Below are 18,846 nucleotides of genomic sequence, written 5' to 3' on the forward strand. Positions count from 1 at the left end.
CCTCATCCTCGTGCTTCGCTGAGCAACGCACGCTGAGCCTGCCTGCGTCTTCCAAGCCGGGATTGGTCTGATCAGCAGTCTGGAACAGAACCGGATGCTGCACTTCATCAGATGAAAGGGTTGGAAAAGAACAGGAGATCATCTAGTCAACCCCCCTGCCCAATGCAGGAATTCCCGCAATCCCGTTCTAATGGGACTGTATGGCCTTTGGAATGTGATTGTATCAAGATTCTTTTTTGGATTTGGGGCTCAAGAATTTGTATGTATGAAAAGGAAAAAAGAAACATATATAGCAGGGTTCCTCAGCCTTGGCAACTCTAAGCTGTGCGGACTTCAACCCTTTGCTGGCTGGGGGATTCTGGGAGTTGCTTTGCTGGCTGGGGGATTCTTGGAGTTGAAGTCCGCACAGCTTAGAGTTGCCAAGGCTGAGGAACCCTGATATGCAGTATGGCAGCCAGGCAGAGCAGACCACAGAGGCAGACCTGTGCATATTTTTAAAATGCCAGTGCCATTCAAAAGTATGCTTTTTGATTGATGGATTATGTCCATCAAGTCGTTTTTGTCTCCTAGTGACCACACAGATAGGTTTTCTCCAGGAAGATCTATCTCCAACCTGGTCTTTCAAGCCTTCCAACGGTGCACTTATCACCACCGTAACTGAGTCCATCCATGTTGCGGCTGGTCCTCCTCTTCTTCTCTTTCCTTCTGCCTTTCCCAGCATCAGAGCCTTCTCCAGGGAGCTGGGCCTTCGCATAAGGTGTCCAAAATATAATAAATTGAGCCTGGTCATCTGTGCCTTGTGTGAAAACTCTGGGCTGATTTGTTCAGTGATCCAGTGGTTTGCTTTCTTCATTGTCCACGGTCTTCTCAGGAGTCTTCTCCAACACCGAAGTTCAAAGGCATCAGTGCTCTTCCTCTCCTGCTTCTTCAAAGTCCAACTCTGGCTTCCGTAGGGTGTCACAGGGAAGACCACGGCTTGCCCAGTTCTGATCTTTGTAGGTGGAGACGCATCCCGGCATCTGAATATCTTCTCCAAGGCCTTCGTGGCTGCCCTATCAAGTTCTTATCCACAGCATATTTCTTAACTGTTTGTTCCTTTACTGATAAAGGTTGATAAAGGAGGAGTTGGTACTGAGAGTGAACTGATTGATTGAATAACTGATCATGTGTCATCAAGTAGGTGATGACTCTTAGCGACCAGATAGATAGATTTTTCTCCCTGATGATCTATCCCTAGCCTGGTCTTTCAAGTCTTCCAATGGTGCCCCCATTACCACTGGAACCGAGTCCACCCCACTTGCTGCTGGTCCTCCTCTTCTTCTCTTTCCTTCCACCCTTCCCAGCATCAGAGCCTTCTCCAGGGAGCTGGGTCTTCGCATAATGTGTCTGATGTAGGATAAACTGAGCCTGGTCATTTCTGCCTGGAGTGAGACCTCTGGGTTGATTTGTTCAATGATCCATCGGTTTGTGTCCTTGGCTGCCCAGGGTCTTCTCAGGAGTCTTCTCCGACACCAGAGTTCAAAGGCATCAGTGCTCTTCCTCTCCTGCCTCTTCAAAGTCCCACTTTGGCTTCCATGGAGTGTCACAGGGAAGACCACGGCTTGCCCAGTTCTGATCTTTGTAGGTGGAGACGCATCACGCTATGCTTGTCCTGGATTAACTCCACTTTCGGAGTTTGCACAATACATGGCAGAATTGAGGACTGGGGAGACCTGGCTTGGTGGCAGTGCGGGTGAGAAGGGTCTGGGGTCTTACTGGAGCGCCAGCTGAACATGAGCCAGCATCGGGATAAGGCAGCTAAAAAGGCCAATAAGATCTTGGGGCGCATTAATAGAAGCACTGCACCCAGATCAAAGGAGTTGATTGCTGTGCTCTACGCTGTGCTAGTCAAACCCTCCTTCGAATTTTCTGTCCAGTTCCTGGCCGTGCAATTTAAGAGGGACATAGAGAAGCTGGAACGGGCTGCGGGATGACATTCCAGGATTGTAAAGACTCTGGAAACCAAGCCCAGTTTGAGAGGGAAACAGCTGAGCTTGCAAAAAAGAAGAGATTGGTTTGCAAAAATATCCCCCAAGACGGCAAGAGGGGTGGGGTGGGGGCGAAGACCCACTGACTGCTGTAACTGAGAGCAAGTGAAGGACAAACGGGTTGGAAGTAAGAAACTCAGGAGGAACTTCCTCTCCCTGAATGCTTTTATCGCCCTTCCTGGTTGGATCCCTGCACTAACCAGAGGGTTGAACTGGATGATCTTGAGGATCCCATCCATCTCATCCACTCTACGATAAAGTAACCTAGTGTTTCTCAACCTTGGCAGCTTTCAGATGGGCGGACTCCAACTCCCAGAATTCCTGGCTGGGGAATTCTGGGAGTTGGAGTCCGCCCATCTGAAAGCTACCAAGGTTGAGAAACACTGAAGTAACCGAAGAGGCCGAGTTAGCTTTGCATCCTAGGCCATTGAGAAACAACAGAAGGTTCAACCCCACCAAGCCTGACAGGATGTGTGGATGTAATCCCCGGGTCCTTCGCAAACCTGGTTAAACGTGTAGTGTGAACACAGTTCCAGAGCTTGAAGCAGAAGCTCATAGAGTCAGCGTCCCCAGACTCAGGAAGTGGGGCTGGATCAGGTCAAGCGTTGCACTGCCAGACAACTCACACATGCACGTACACCCCCACACCCACACGTTTTATACAAGCCTGTTCTGGATCTCTTGCAATGTCACAAAGGAGGAGACCGAGGATGGTTGTCAGCAAAGAAGGAATGAATGGAAGCTTGACCGGGATTAGGCTGCCTAAGGGCAAGAATGTCACGTCTGTTCCAACCTGGAGAAGCTCCTAGCCCACAAATGCCGCCCAGGCTTCGAATTCATCTGCTTCCTTGGTCTCTCTCTCTGGGGAGAACAATCTCAAGGATGAGCCAAGGAGAACTTGGCAGGGACACTCTTGGGCACCCTGTGAGTTCCTGCTGGGAAGGTCACCCCAGCCATATCCAGAGGGAAGAGTGCCATCTGCTGAAGGACGGAGAGAAACTCACCAGGCAGCTTCCTGGCCACCCTCCTGCCTCAAACCCAGCAGAGAGCAGCCTTTGTGGATGAGCTGTCAGTTGAGGGGCATGGGGGTTCTCCTGGAACACCAACCTGGGCCATCATTAGAACAACGGGTGGCCCAGGACCCCCAACCTTTGAGACCTCCAAACCTTTTGAATCCTGGAGGCTCCCAGCATTTCTTCCCTGTGTGAACCACCACCGGCAAAGGCTTCCCTGCAGTGGCTGGAGAAGGCAGCCAAGAACCTTGTGGAGACCTTCCCTTCCCTTCCCTTCCCTTCCCTTCCCTTCCCTTCCCTTCCCTTCCCTTCCCTTCCCTTCCCTTCCCTTCCCTTTCCTTCCCTTTCCTTCCCTTGGTTGACGATGCATCACAGCCCCTTCCCTAAAGCCTGCTTTCTTTTTCCCTCTGTTCTTTCGGAGACAAAGCATAAGATGTGTTCTCAGCTCAGCCTTCCTTCCCCAGCTGCATCCCAAGGGAATGGATGTACCTGGCAGAGAGGGGTGTGTGGAAAAGTGTCCCCCTCCCCAAGGGAGATTAGATGGTGGAGGGGCCGTAGGGCACCCCTTTCCAAGCTACTCCCCAGCGTTGCAGAAGCCTTGCGGGCTTCCAGAGGGCCTTTAAGGCTGAGCTCTCGTGGATAATTTTTGCTTGTGGGCCTCTCAATCTAAGCTTGGTTTCATTTTGGAGAGAGGTTGGCTTGGATTGTTACAGATTTATGAAGGTGGACTGCAGGAAAGCAGTATGAAGCTGGCAGCATAAAGACAACATAAATGCAAAAGCATAAATAAGAAAGGAGTCTCAAGAATGTCCCCTCGTTCACTCTTTGACCCAGCTCTTTCTTGCGGGGGGGGGGGGGACGGGAAGCGAGTGATGTCATGCACATCACGCAGTCCCAGTGCAAATGACGCAGATTGTTATCACATTATTAATCATTTGCAGAGTAGCATCCTTCACACATGAGCTCACTGTAGCTTCTAGCAGGCACCTGCAGTGGGTACAGCTACTAATTACTCCTTCTGTCCATCTAAATGGGTTCATTGCTAATAATTGCTAAATGGGTAGCATCTAGCAGTGATGGCCTTCTTTATACAGAACCAGGAAAAAATAAAGCATCCAACCTTCCCAATTTACGCACCATTTTACACACCTCCAGGGAAGGACTCCTGAGGTTGCCCCACCTTCTACGTCCTCACTTTTGATCCCTGCATTCTCAAGGCCTTCTCCTGTCATGAGCACCGTTGCACTGATTGCGTCAGCACAACGACACTCACAACAATACAGGGAAATGGGGCAAAGGACATATAATTGACTAACAAAAGAAAGGCATCGGACTCCGGCAACAAGATAACGACTTCAGCCGAAGGAACCGATCAAGCGATACCTCGTAACAAAGGTGGACTCTGACGACGCCCGAACCAAGGCACGCCTGGAAGCGTCAGAAGAATCGCCGAAGATCATCGCCCGGCACAAAGCCATCACCGGCCGGAGGAGGAAGATTAAGCAGAGGCCCGGGGCACCAGCAGAAGCCCCGCGACCCCTCACCCACCAGCAACGAGACATGGGATCGCCTAACCCAATGAAGGAGGAGCGCTGACCGGCGCGGGCTATTTAAACCCCGTACCGGCGCGCTCCCTCCACTCTCAGCTTTTCCTTAGGCGTGCACTATACGCAAATAAACCAGAACCTGATTTCCCCTGGATTAGCGTCTGTGTTTTATTTAGTAGCAGGCAGAGCCTGACAGAAAGCTGAGAGTCTTGAAACTCAACCTCGCCAAGCCCCACCGGACGGAAACGCACCGCGGGAGGAACCAGACGGCGAGAGGCAAGACAGAGAAACCCGATGGAGCCGGCGACCCACACCCCAGACGGACAAGGCAGCCGACAAGCGGCAGAGGCGAACCCGCAACGGCTGGAGACAACGGCCCCCATAGAAGCCTTGGGGATCCTCCCAGCCCACACCACACCCCAATTCCGGGCATGGAGCTCCAGCCCAGTCGCCGGAAGTGCAGCGAAGGATGTGGGCGCGGGCCACCTCCTCTGTGACTGGGGCGACGGGGTAGACCACCAGATGGACCCACCCTACCCCGATTGGAGGCTCGCCTACCCCGAAACGCCGACCGTCCCGTCCCCGACAGCAGAGCAGGCAGCAAATAGAGACACGCAAGCCAGGCTCACAGTGATGGAAGCCCAGCTACGGGACCTGAGAACCATGCTACAGTCCCTAGTAACCAACGAACATTACAAGACGATGCCAACGCAGGTACCCACCCCAAACCAGACCCCGAGCAGAAGAGGTCAAGCTTGGAGGCCAGTCGCGGCGACGGGTGCACGCGGCAAAACTCATGGGGGGGCAACCCACAGCATGTCAGGTTCCCAAGAGACTTTTCAGTGACCTTCGACGGGAACCCCATGAAGTTATCTTTCTTCATCACCAACGCCAGAGAATACATGGCCCACTACGGACAATACTTTGACTCAGAGAGGGAGAAAATCTCGGCGGTAGCTATCAAACTATAAGACAGGGCGGCGGACTGGTACGTACAGATGTATGAGTCCAACTCCCCCGCCCTAGCAAACTTCCATAACTTCATCGCCGCGTTGAGGTACCATTTCGAAGACCCGCTGGCGAAAGAGAGGGCCAAGTGCGCACTGCAAGCACTGAGACAGGGCAAAAGAACAGTAGCCGATTATGCCCTGGACTTTAAAGCCCTCGCAGGCAAAATCAACGAGTGGTCCGAGGCTACCCTAATTGATATCTTCAAACGGGGCCTCAACCGAGAAGTGCTCCAATGGGCGCTATATCGGGACGACCCAGCTTCGCTGCAGGGATGGATCTCCCTAGCGGGCAAAGCGGAACATGCACACCGCACGTTCCTAATGACAACGGCAGAAGACAAAACACCACCCAACCCGAGAGCACAACCTACACAACCTGGCACAACTTGGCAAACGGGCCAACAGCGGAGATTTGGGCGTGGACCGTGTGCTAAATGCGGTAAGTTTGGGCACAGAGTGGCAGAGTGCGCCGCAAACAGAGCGCCAGACCGCACACCCAAACCCGCAACGAAACCTCTGCACAAGCCCGAATACCCCCCCCCAACCCGGCACCTGACAGGAGCAGCAGCCGCCCCAGATGAGGACGTGGACGCCTACCTCATGGGGGACGACAGCGGCGCCCCGGAGCAGCCGGCGGGAAACGCTCCCCGCCTGCTCTAAGCCGCGCCGCGGGGCAGGTGGTACAAAAGGGGTGCAAGAGCCACAGCAAGAGCGATGACAACTACATCCTAACAGGGACCGTCCAGCTCGCCAGATAATAAACCAGAACCTGATTTCCCCTGGATTAGTGTCTGTGTTTTATTTAGTAGCAGGCAGAGCCTGACATCTCCCAACATTCACATAACACAATTGGCCTCCCTCTGGGTTCATTTGCAATCTTTGGGCCTTTTCTTGGCAGGTACAGGTGCGTCCTGTTGATTAGTTTCAGCCAGGTGAAGAATTTCACCAACTTTATCTATTTGTTAGCCGGCTGAACAAAACTGTGATCCTTGATCTCTTCCAAGTTGCTAACTGCTAATGAGCACAGTCCCTGTATTGCAACTTTTCAAATTCTCTAGCTTGGGGACCCCTTATCGGGCACTTTTGGGGTGCAATCCCTGCCATTACTATTCCAGCTCCTTTGCATGTGGTTAATCGCGAGGTTTGGAAGAGATGGCGTCCAACCGCTTCTGATCCAAACCACCTCCCTCCAGCTATGCATTCTGAATTAATTCATGGCACCGGCAGTCTCCGGCAAAACGAGACAAATCATATTAATTATACACGCCGGCAAATCTGCCTACTTCTGAGCTGGTCTGACAGAGAGGGCTGAGGCTTCCTTCAAAGGCTGCCCCAGACCTCCCCAGCCGTGTTCACGCCTGAACCCAGCATTGCTGCGACAAGGAGGTTCAGGGCTAAGACCCCCAGCTGTCCAGCAGCCGCCAAGCTTTCTCAAACTTCTCAGAATGGGTTTCAAACCCATTTCTAGGCTGAACGAGTGAGGGACGGGCATCTGCAAATACAGAGGAGTGCCTACAAAGGCTAACTTCCCAGAGATTTGCGCTAGGCAGCCAGGACCAAGGGAAGCGTCTTTCTCTCTCACTTGAGATCCACACAACACGGGTGGAAGAATTTCTGCCTGCTTGGTCTGCAAGCTGGGGCACGTCCCAAGGCTTATTTAAGAGAAGAGGTAGAGTCACCCATGGAGAAATGGGGCCTCTGGTCAATACGGGCTGGACACCTGCACTTTCTCCACTGACACCAGAGGTGCTTTGCCCAACTATTTGGGGAGAAAGGCAGAATATGGAATAATGGATCCTCCAGTCACAGGGGCAGTATATCATTGAACGCCAGCTGCAACGGGTTAGTGCCTTGATATTTTCAGTATAGCTCTGCCCCACAGCCAAATTGGTTGACGACTGTGGAACAAAGGAAGCGGGATAAGATTTCAGAGTTCACCTCTGCTGTCCTTGGATTTTAATGAAATGTGAATTGAATTAGATGTAGCCTCTGGATCACATTCATTTTGACTATCTGTAGTTCTTTACTGGCTATATTCACACAACTCATGTAGCCAGGTCAAGTAAAGACCTAGAACATTCATTTGCACCACCTGATCAACTTGCTCTTGGTTAGGCTTCTGGGACTTAGCGGGTTGTGTGAATCCAACTCAATTTTTTTAAAAAAGTGTTTCTCAACTCTGGCAACTTTAAGGTGGTTTGGACTTCAAGTCCCACAATTCCCCAGACAGCATGCGTGGACTTCAAAGCCCAGAATTCATGCTGGCTGGGGAATTCTGGGACTAGAAGTCCACACACCTTAAAGTTGCCAAGGTTGAGAAGCACTGGCTTAATTTATAATTCCACAGAGATTAAACCTTTATTTAACGGACTAATTGGTGAGACAGCTGTCTGTTATTTTCAACTGTCTGTTAAAAATAAAATGCTCCAGTTGCGTCAACGGACGTCCTTGGTGTAAAATACCACAATTTGACCCAGATGATGTACTTGACATTGTGTACCCAATGAAGTTGCTATACAAAGGACATAAACCACAACAGATGTCATAAAATTATGGTAAAATTAAGATAAGCCTAACTGCCTCAGCCAGAGTGCTCTGGATACAATAAACCAATTCATTATTTGGGGGTTACGTGGATAGAAACACGATCCAATGCATTTAAAGTCTGATAAAGCGGAAGTGTGTTAAATTGAGGTTTCATTGTATTATGACAACCAAGCCCAGAGGTGTCTGCAGGGGATGCTCAAAGAAGTCGGCATGGCAACTGCAATGGTGTGATTCAAGCTTCACCTGATTTTATGTGCGCTGCACTTGAGATATGCATAAAAAAACAGGTGGAGCTTCAATTGCACCATTGTGTCCTCCATCTTGGCTTTTTGAACCACACTCCCGCAAGGACCAGTTTAAGAACACCGTGTGGAAGCAGTCCCTGTTCCTTGACTGGGCCCTCTCCATAACAGAAGACATGGAAAAGAGATTTCCCTCAAGGGAGGACTCTAACAAGGGGCAAAACATGAACTTTACATGAAGAGGGGAGAAGGGTGGAAATAGCAGTGCCGGAGCATGAGATCTGGGGTGCTGGAAAGAAATATCAAGGATAGCGTTTTAGTCATCAGGAGGAGGATGTATTCAAACTTGCTGGCCCCGTTAAGATGCACCCATTAAAGAGGTCCTTAGTAATTATTTCCTTAAGGAGCACCGCTGATGAGGAAGGTAGCTTTATGTAATCTCCCAAAAGCAAGCTCTGTGAAATTGCTAACAGGATATAATTATTGTAGAGAATATTAACCTAAACCCAGAAAAACTTCAGGGGTTGAATCCAGACAGACCGAGGCTGCAAATGTGGGAAATCTTCAAGTCAACCCTTTTGCAGCCACGTCTTCTCAAAGGCCCGTGGCCAGCCACAGTTGTTAATTTGTCCCTTGTCAAGGAGGCTGTCCATTCACCCCATTTCTTCCCCTTTGAGAATGGCAGATTAGGGGCCAACAACATCACCCGGGAGGGCAGGTTTTGCCCTCGGAACACAGTTGCTGACCTCCAGAGGGCAATATCCAGAATTGGGGGGAGAGGTGCCCCTGAAAGAATTTCAGGCAGGTGGCGCTGCGGGTTAAACCGCTGAGCTGCTGATCGGAAGGTCGGCGGTTCGAAACCGTGCGGCGGGGTGAGATCCCGTTGCTAGTCCCAGCTCCTGCTCACCTAGCAGTTCGAAAACATGCCAATGTGAGTAGATGAATAGGTACCGCTTCGGCGGGAAGGTAACGACGTTCCGTGTCGTCATGCTGGCCACATGACCCGGAAGTGTCCTATGGACAACGCCGGCTCCAAGGCTTAGAAACGGAGATGAGCACCGCCCCCTAGAGTCGGACTTGACTGGACTTTACGTCGAGGGAAACCTTTACCTTTACCTTAGCATTAACTCCCACCCCACAATTTGGGAAACTAGAAATGTAATCCCAGAGCTGAGAAATGGAGCTGTTGCAGAGTAATGTTTGATGCCAGAATGGACGAGAGCTGTCCTACGTTGCATCCGATGGGAATAATCTATTTTTTCTCACACCGCTTGTCAAGTGCATTATGATGCCCTCTGGATTCCAAGAATAGAGAATCAGGAAGAAACCATGCGCCAGTCAGAGAACCCTCAAGGAATCACACCCCATCGGGACTGGCAGGGCAAGCTACTAAATAGAAGCAGCCAGCAAACGCCACTCCTCCTGCACTGATTAAGTTACCTGGCCTGGGAACAAAACGTCTCCAATGGAAGAGAATCCCTGTGGCTCAGGGTCGAGCTGTGGAGTCCTGGGTACCCTCTGAGCTGGGCGGCTGGCTTGCAGACGTTTCGTTGCCTGACTAGGCAGCACCATCAGTGCTGATGTTGATCATCAGGCCTTGATGATGTTCCCTAGTTGGGCAACAAAACATCTGCAAGCCAGCCGCCCAGCTCAGAGGGCACCCAGGATGCCACAAAACATCTGCAGGAAAACAACCAAGCTCAGAGAACACCTAGAACCCAACAGGATTCTGGATTCCCCAAAAACACAGAATATAGTTGTGGGCCTTTCCCCACATAAGAACAGACACACGGCATTGCTGGCAAACTTACAGGAAGTTTTGGTTAAAGTCTTTATCTTTCTAACAGCAGACGGACTGATGCGCCTAGAAGGCTCTTGTCCTCTGTCTTATCAATGTATAGACTGCTTTCCAAATCAATATGCAGGTAGGTCTCAATTAGTGCGGTTAATCAATGAATCCCGCAAAATGGTCGCATTATTCGAATTTGCCCTATTTGAAGTGATACTTCTATGGAATATAGGGTAACTGGTTCCAGCTCGATGGAAATCGGCAATGAAAAATTTTAAACATAAATTTTTATATCTAGATTAATGAAATATTACAGTAAAGGATAAAAAGAATATAATTTAAATGTATGTCACAGAGAAGTTACAGAAAGCAAAATAAAAACAAAAAAAGTCTACCGTAGATTCGGGCATTCCCACATTGTCCTGTTTTAGAGCTGCTATGACCTTGTTCATGTTGTTCAATTACATCAGATTTTTGCTCTAATGCAATAGGGACCCCCTTCTTTTTAAAACTTGGGCTGTTTTCCTCTGATGGAATCTTCCTTTTCTCCATGTCGCACGCACGGAGATTAGCAGCGTCTAAAACCACCACGGCAACTGCGCATGCGCGAGCCTCAATTGTGCGCACGCGAGCCTTCCTTTAACTGAATTGTGGGTCGCATTAAACACGACTTGGTGTCAATTTATAATTCACGCTAAACTGAGTATTGCACCGAGTGCGGCCTGCCTGTGCAGCATTCTGCCTCTCTGTTGAGCTGGCTGGGAGTCTGAGACTGTGGTGCTGAGACATCCAAGGCTCCTAAACAAAAAATTATAGCGCAGGCAGAGCTCCAACCCCGCTCCCACTGTATTTTCACCACACCCTGCAGGCCCCCTTGTCCTAGGCTCTGTTTACACAACATTATTCCATTATTACTCTTATAGTCCAGTGAATTGAGCAAACGTAGAAAAGGGGCGCAGGAAGTCATCCATTTCCACACATGGCAGAAAATCAGCCACAGAGCTGGAAGGAGCCCTTGAGATCATCAAGTCCAACCCTGGCTTGGGGCAGGGATCCACCTGCAGGCCTCTCCACGCACCCACAGAAAGGGAATGCAGCACCTCCCCAAGTTTTTTTTTTAATTATTATTTATTTGTTTGTTTGTTTGATTTCTATAGCTGCCCATCTCAGCAAGTTCCTCCATCGAGGGTTCTTACCATTAACTCTCAAGTCAGATGCAGTGCTCAGGGTGGGGTCTGAGCAAAGCAGAATGAAGTGGAATGATCATTTCCTGTTACAGAAAATCAGGAGTCTGGCAGCACCTTTTCCAACCGACTCGCCAATTTTATTCCAAGGCAGAAGCTTTAGTGAGCTTGGAATAAAATGGGCAAGTTGGAAAAGGTGCTGCCAGACTCCTCCTGATTTTTGGCCACCAGCAACTATCAAGGCTGTCCTTCTACAATGTCTACAACAGGGTCTCTCCACCAGGGTTGCGTGGCACCCTCGGATTCCACGCAAGGTCACTAGAGGTTCCCTGGGAGATCACAATTTGTTTAAAAAATTATTTCAAATTTGGGCAACTTCACATTAAAGAGGTCAGTTTCATTATTTTTAGTTTAAGGACACTCTTAATGCATATTTACAGGCCTACCCATGAAACGAATCTAATAATTTTGTAACTTCTGGCCTCTATTTGAGCCTGAATGCGCAGAGGGGCCCTGAGGCCTGAAAAATATTTCATATGTGCCTCCAGGGTCAAAAAGTTGAGAAAGGCTGGTCTACAAGAAGCAGCTTCCTGCTGCTGGGAATTCAGCTCTACTTGATGCACCTTAATATCCTCTTTGACTTTTTTGCCATTACATCATACCGAGCTGGCAATCAAGACAGGGGTTCCATCTGGCCCCTGTTGGTGGTTGAAAGCCACCCACCGTTGGAAATCTGCTGGATCCCTTCCCTCCCTCCCCCCAGATGTGCCACGGTGCCTCACCTGTCCAAGGACCTCTCTGGAGAAGCGAAGGGGCCTGTGCAGATCCGCTTAATGTAGCTCAGAGGAACCCTCTGGAACTCAAGGCACTTGAGCGTGATGAAGTCATATTTGCAGACCAGGAGGGCGGTGTCTGTGATCACCGCAATCCGCTCCTTCTCAACGTTCCAGTGATCTATCCTGGAATGCAGCACAGAAAGGACAAATAGCACAGATTACTGTGTGCAATTGCAGCCCCCAAGTCTCTGCCCAGGGAGAATCCAAGTTGCGTACAATCCAGGTCAAGGACCATGAACAATGATGCCTGGATTTTTTGCCCCGCAAAATGCTGGGAATCCACATTTTTCTTTACTACGGATGTACATACAGATAGAAAGCCCGATTGAAAATGAGCTATATACAGTTCCCTGAGTGTCCGCTAGGTGGCAGTACAGGAAAAGAAATCTCTGTTCTTCACTCTAGAGATTCCAAGGAACTTTATTAAGGAAACTCTATCCGGTTATATATAACAGTGTTTCAGCTTGGGGCATTAACAATTAAATAATTTGCAGAGTAAGCAGAATTGACAAAGCACTATTTCCGACTCTTCCGATACAGCCCCTATAAAAGCAAATGTTCAAATTAAATTCGAAGCAGCAACCCACTCAGCGTGAGAAGGTTTTAGGGCCACGAGGGATCCTGATTATGATACAACCCATGGTTCTATTCATCAAAACAGGAAAAAAAAGCCATCCCCAAAGAACACAGAATTCAATTTTAGGGTAGGAGACAATTGGGGAAGATACCCATTAAAAGGCGCACAGGAAGAAGTACTGTAAAGCAGGCATTAAATTAATCACTCATTTCTTCCGACACCAAGTGATTTACAAGCTAAACAAAATGTGTGTGCGTGTGCACCTGTGTGATCACGATGGGGCAGCAAAGTAATTTTGTGTATTTGTAATTACTTGTTGCCATGCAAGTTCTGTTGTTTTGGCATTATGCGGACTGGAGTAGCGGGAAGAACCCCATGATTGCCAGGAAGCACAAACTACCACAGACTTCCGCAGAGCTTACTTAGTGAGCAGCCAGAAGCTATGGGCTGTCTCTCCCTTGTCTGCCATCACATGGGCCTTGATGTCCTCCATGGCTTGATCGAACGCTCCTGGCTGAAAGGGAGAGGAGAAGAACTTGAAAACGAGGGATTTTGGATTCCCCCTGTACTCCCTCACCTCTCCCTCCAGGCTCCTGCTGGTTCCTACCCACCTCTCTCACCTGCCCCAGAGGAGCAAACACCTCCCAGAAGCAAACCCAAGTCTCCAGGTTTCCATGCCTGGCTGAAGACGGCTTGTCCCCCGTTGATTAGGAGCAAGGCCAGATGTCCTTTAGGGCAGCCTGCTCCTTTTAGATTGACGTTGAGGAGAGGTAAAGCAAGCAGTACAGGTAGTTCTCACTTAACAACCACAATTGAGACCCGAATTCCAGTTGCTAAGCGAAGCGATCATTAAGCAAATCTGACCCAATTTTATGATCTTCTTTGCAGTGGTCATTAAGCAAATCACCATGGTCATTAAGCAAACTACATGGTCATTAAGTGAATCATGCGGTTTCCCATTGATTTTGCTTGTCAGAAGCCGGCCCGGAAGGTTGAAAATGGAGATCGGGTGACCACGGGATGCTGCAACGGTCATAAATGCGAACCGGTTGCCAAGTGCCCGAATCACGATCACGTGAGCGCAGGGACTCTGTGACGGTCGTAAGTGTGAGCACCAGTTGTAAGTTGGTTTTTTCAGCACCGTCTAAAGTCTGAGCCATCACTAAAGGAATGGTCATTAAGTGAGGACTAGCTGTAAATTAATTGGGTTGTGGGCTGGATACTACTTCAGGCCCAGTTCATTCACAAACTAAACAAGGCATGGGAGTAGTTCTGTGTGACTGAGATGGTTCACACAACATGTTTAACCCACTTGAAAAATTAATCTCTTTCCTTGGTTTGCAGAAGACCTTTTGCAAAAAGAACCTGCTCCCCCAGAATGAGCTTGCACAACACACTCAGCCCTGCACGTTTCAGATGCATTTTAGAAATAAACAAACAAACAAATAAATTTTGCTCCAAAATGACAATTTTACCACTGAGTTTCCTTCAAGTCAAGCCTGCCTCTGGTGGCTCCATGGATGGGTCAACAATGTAGAAGGAATGTGGAAGTGGTTTCCCTTCACCTTTCTGGGATGGTTTTTCAACTTCCAACCGGTCCAGCCTACAGCTCCAACATGTCCTGGGGGTCTCCCATCCAGTGTTAATCAGGCCCAGCCCTGCTTAAATTTTCACGATCAGCCGAAGTCGCTGAGGTCCTGCCAGCTGCTGGGTTGGTGTAAATTCTCCTCTGAGTTCGATTTGTGCGCACCATGCAGTTTCCTTGGCAATAACATGGAAACGGGCTGTTAGTGCCTTTTTTTCTGGGGGTGCTTCTTGACTTCTTCATCCAGCCTACCACTCTGGGACTTTTTGGTGGTCTCCCATCCAACTTTGTTTAGGTTTTTGAGATCAGCCAAGCTCAGGAAGACAAGCTGAGGTGTATTCCTACCGCAAGGAAAACCGGATGGCAAAGTCAGCGGGGAAGATGGTAGGCAGAGGCAAGGGAACTCCTCCGTTGGGGGCCCTCCATGATTCTCCAGCTCCAGGGGTGTCTGCCGGGCGGGGTCAAAAAAGTCCAGATGGTGGCCATGACAGTGTGATTGAGCTCTGCCTGTTCTTCAAGTGCGACACACACTTGACACACATGGGAAACAGGGCCTCGGTTGCCCCATGGAGGCCACCCTCTTGACTTTTCTGACCCCACCCTGCAGGCACCCTTGGACCAGCCCCTTCTAAGAGAGGAGAGGGGATTCAATTCATTTGACCTGCTGAGTCGGATGGCGGAAGGGGCTGGTGAGTTGGTCAGTGGCTCTCCATCCCAATGAGACTTTTATCTGCAGAGACTTGAAGGGAGCACTCCACTGCTCCTCCTGTGGCTGCGAGCACGTCTTGCGTCCACTTTAGGCTGAGCGCACCAAGTTTCCTTAGCTGCTCCTCAGGGGGTTTAGCCTCCAAGCCCCTCCCCATCTTTGTTGCTCTTCTCTGCACTCTTTCCATTTCCCCAACGTCCTCCTTGTATTGTGGCCACCAGAACTGGAGACAATATCCCGGCGTGGCCTGACCAGCACAGCAGAGAGAGGAACAATCACTTCATTCCTGATCTTGATTTTATCCCTCCATTGCTGCAGCCCAAGATTGCATCGGCTCTTTTGGCTGCAGCAGCACACTGCTGGCTGCTGTTCAATCTGCTGTCTTCCAGACAACCAGAGGCCCTACTCCAGATGGTCAAACGGGTCTCAGCATCCCCCAGGGGCCAGGCTGCCCAGACAGCACCTCCGATTACATCTTTTAGGGACCTCTTGAAGTGCTTCCAGGCCTCCTCTTGTATGGACGCTGCACAAATGGATTTTGGGTTGTTTCAATCCTTCTCCCCACTTTTGGCAATCCTTTGACAGTATGCCTTTTGGATATGGTTTGAATCTGTTTGGATCCACAGCTTGTGTTTTGCTGCTGAATGGCTTGCAAACAGGGCTGAGGTTTATCATAATGGGAAGTTTATCATAAATCAGTTTTAGATCTTACCACCAGAAATGAAGGTGCTGCCTACTCCGTGACAGTCAAAAACCTGCCAGATCCTTGCAGTAAGGCACCTCGCTTTTCTAATTTGCAATAATCTCCACTTCTTCTACAAACAAGTTTTCCATTCCAGGATGAGAGAATTAGCGAAAGGGGGAGAGTTACTCATCCAGCCACAGCTATAAAATATCAGTTTACAATATCTTGTCATATTTAAATTAAATAATGATACCTCTTTCTTATTAATATCAATGATTAATAAATTGATATAATTTGATATTAGTTTATGCTAATATTTATATTAAGATAAATTAGAAATTAATACTACTTATGAATCCAGACAAATGAATAGTAAATGTTATGCTACATTTGCTATAAATGATGCTGGTCTATGACCGTAGTAAAGATTTGATTTCGTTTGGTTTTGTTTGTTTGTGAAATTACAGTAATGCTAATTATTAACCTCTCTCATTTAGATGCAAATTTTGGACATGGGCCCAAATGGCCCAGGACTTGGATGTAAATGGGCTCCCCTCTACAGGAAACCTTCTGAGGAGGAGATGTGTCTGTCTAACAATATGGCCCTTCTGTTTTTGCAAAATCAAAATGACTTTATTGCAGTCATTAAGCAGCACACTTCTGCTTTGCAAGCATTTCTGATGGCTGTCTTCACACAACCCTCTGATCTAGGTAAAGCAAAGGCTCGGTGGCTACCTGCACCACATCTGTGCTGTGTTAACCTCGGTAGCTAAGTGGGTTGTGCAAACCCAGCTTATGGCTGAGTGTCTTGTGTGAACCTGGAAATGGGTCTATCTGGTAACTGGGTTCAGGGGGCTGTGTGAGCCCACAGGGTCTCTCAGAGGCACTTCCCCACTGCAGGAAGGTGTGGATCAGTCTTGGAAGACGTCTGGCCCAGAAAGCAGATGCTTCAGAACTCAGCCTGAGGGGACTGAGGTCATGTCGGAGCCGCTGCCCTGAAAGTCCCCACCACCATCTTCTCGGATCTGGGATGGAGGCACAGAAGGCATCTTGCACCATTTCATTGCCTGAGACAGAAATCCAGGAGGGCGCTCCCTGTGTCAATGTCTTTCCTTCCCATGTCCCCCCGCTCTGACGGGAATGATAGGATAATAAATTAAATATGTAGCATTTTGTTCAGACCTCTGAAACCCCACCCTTCCTAACAAGACAGCCGGCCTCACCTGATTGCTTCTCAAGCAGGAGGGCAAGTTGGGGTCCCCTTAATCCCCAAGGGGACCATGCACCGCGAGCCCAAATCCTGCGTCCAGGTTGTGGAGCAGGGGAGATGGGCCCCACGTGGAGGAGATGGCCCCAAAGTTGCCCGCCTTCTGCCTTCAGACCAGCTTCCTGTCCCTTCCTGCACCAAGCCAGATCTTGGGTGTTTGCACAGGCGCCTGGAAGAAGCCCCCAGGCGGATCCCCCACGGCGTTTGGGTTGACTCACCCTTGTTACAAAATACCTCCTCGCTTCGTACTGTTCCGCATAACGTTGTGGGTACAGTGGGCTCTCACTGTTTGAAGGTGGTAGAGTGGCAATGCTTGGCTTGCGTTGTGGAGTCACTTCAGCCCTGGGATATCCTTCATCCTTCCCCTCCATCCCTTCCTGTAAGTCCACAGTCTAGACCTCCTGGTGGGTTTCTCTGGCCAACGTTTTGATAGCCTTAAGCCAAAATCAAACAAGGATTAGACCAACGGCCGCCCCTTCCCCTTATCAGCTACACCAGGCATGAGTTTCGATTCATGGGCTTGTCTTCAAGATGGTAGCTGCCACCAGGTGGTCAAACCCCCTTCTTAAAGGGCTGGTGAGGGCTGCCATCTTGACTTTTTCGACCATGTCCTTGGTCCAACGCTTCCTGTCCCTACACTCCTGTTGTCTCCTCTCCCAAACTTTTCTGCTTGAGAGTTTGTCCAGCTTGAAACACCGTTCCTTACCTTTCTCGCTCAGCACACCACACCCGATTCTCCATTCCGCTCCACCGTGGATCAAAGTGGAGAATGCCTTTTATGGTGTGTTTTTCTCCAGCCTGGATCGAAACAGAAAGCAGAAGATCCCTCGGGATCCTGCCCTTTGTCAGCAGCAACACGTCTAGCAAAAGCAGCGTTGGAAAGGAGGACGGAAAGATCCCAGATGCCAAGTAAGATGATGCCAAATTCAAACACGGGTGGAAAAAATGGAATTTTTTTTCCTTCCAGTATTTAGGAAAGTAGAGCATCAGATCTAGGCCATAAAACTCCAGATGGCAGGAAATAATTCGTTGCTACTGTGTAGAGTCATCTACTTTTTTGCAGTCCTGATGGAACAAGACAGCCGGCCTCACCTAATTGCTAAGTGCCTTAAACTAAATCAGACCATGGGTTCATCCTCAGGTTCCCATAAATCACAGCCCAAGCATGACCCGGGAGCTGTCTTTTCCTTTTCTGCCCTGGCCTGAAGATGTTCCCTTCAACTCATCTCAGCCAGTTCAATGTCCCCGTTAGCTGCCCCAGCTTTAAAGCAGCTTTTTCCTCTTCTCCCGACACAATTTTTGCCGCAAACACCCTCTAGACCAGTGTTTCTCAACCTTGGCCACTTTGAGATGGGTGGACTTCAACTCCCAGAATTCCCCAGCCAGCCATGCTGGCTGGGGAATTCTGGGAGTTTAGGTCCACCCATCTTAAAGTTACCAAGGTTGAAGAACACTGATCTAGGATGCTTCCCTGGGGATGTGCTGGCTGATGCAGTCTGGGATTTGGCGCTACTGACCTCTGATGGGTCACTTGAGGTTGCAGTGGACATCCCCCACACTGGACCCTGTCCTCTATGGCCATGGTGGCTCAGCCTGCAGGACAGACCAGAAAAGGCTTGGCTGGCGTTTCCGAAAGAGCTTGCCAAGTCTTCTGCAAGCATCTTATAGACACAGGTCCAGCGTTCTTCTGAACACACGCTAGACACGCATTTAAGCAACAAGGCACATATCCGCTTGGGAGTTAGCGCTATGCTACGTAATCTATTTAAACTGAGGAAGAATTTAAACTAAGAAACAAAGGGTTACGTGTGCCCATGTTTCTTCCTGTTTG

The 18,846-nt window shown here is 49.3% G+C and overlaps 1 protein-coding gene across 1 annotated transcript in view; it reads right to left on the reverse strand.

Moving 5' to 3' along the window:
* TPRG1 (tumor protein p63 regulated 1) overlaps positions 1–17,449 on the reverse strand; it is a 38,587-nt gene extending 21,138 nt beyond the window's left edge. The window contains exons 1-3 of the mRNA XM_063306239.1: positions 17,234–17,449; positions 13,195–13,286; positions 12,142–12,318 (exon numbers count right to left, since the gene is read on the reverse strand). Of these exons, the coding sequence (XP_063162309.1) occupies positions 12,142–12,318; positions 13,195–13,286; positions 17,234–17,386 (422 nt within the window). The 5' untranslated portion in view covers positions 17,387–17,449. The remainder of the gene's footprint in view (positions 1–12,141; positions 12,319–13,194; positions 13,287–17,233) is intronic.
* Between the last annotated feature and the right edge of the window lie 1,397 nt (positions 17,450–18,846).

Source organism: Candoia aspera, chromosome 6 (genome assembly GCF_035149785.1).
Source record: "Candoia aspera isolate rCanAsp1 chromosome 6, rCanAsp1.hap2, whole genome shotgun sequence".
Taxonomy (NCBI): domain Eukaryota; kingdom Metazoa; phylum Chordata; class Lepidosauria; order Squamata; family Boidae; genus Candoia; species Candoia aspera.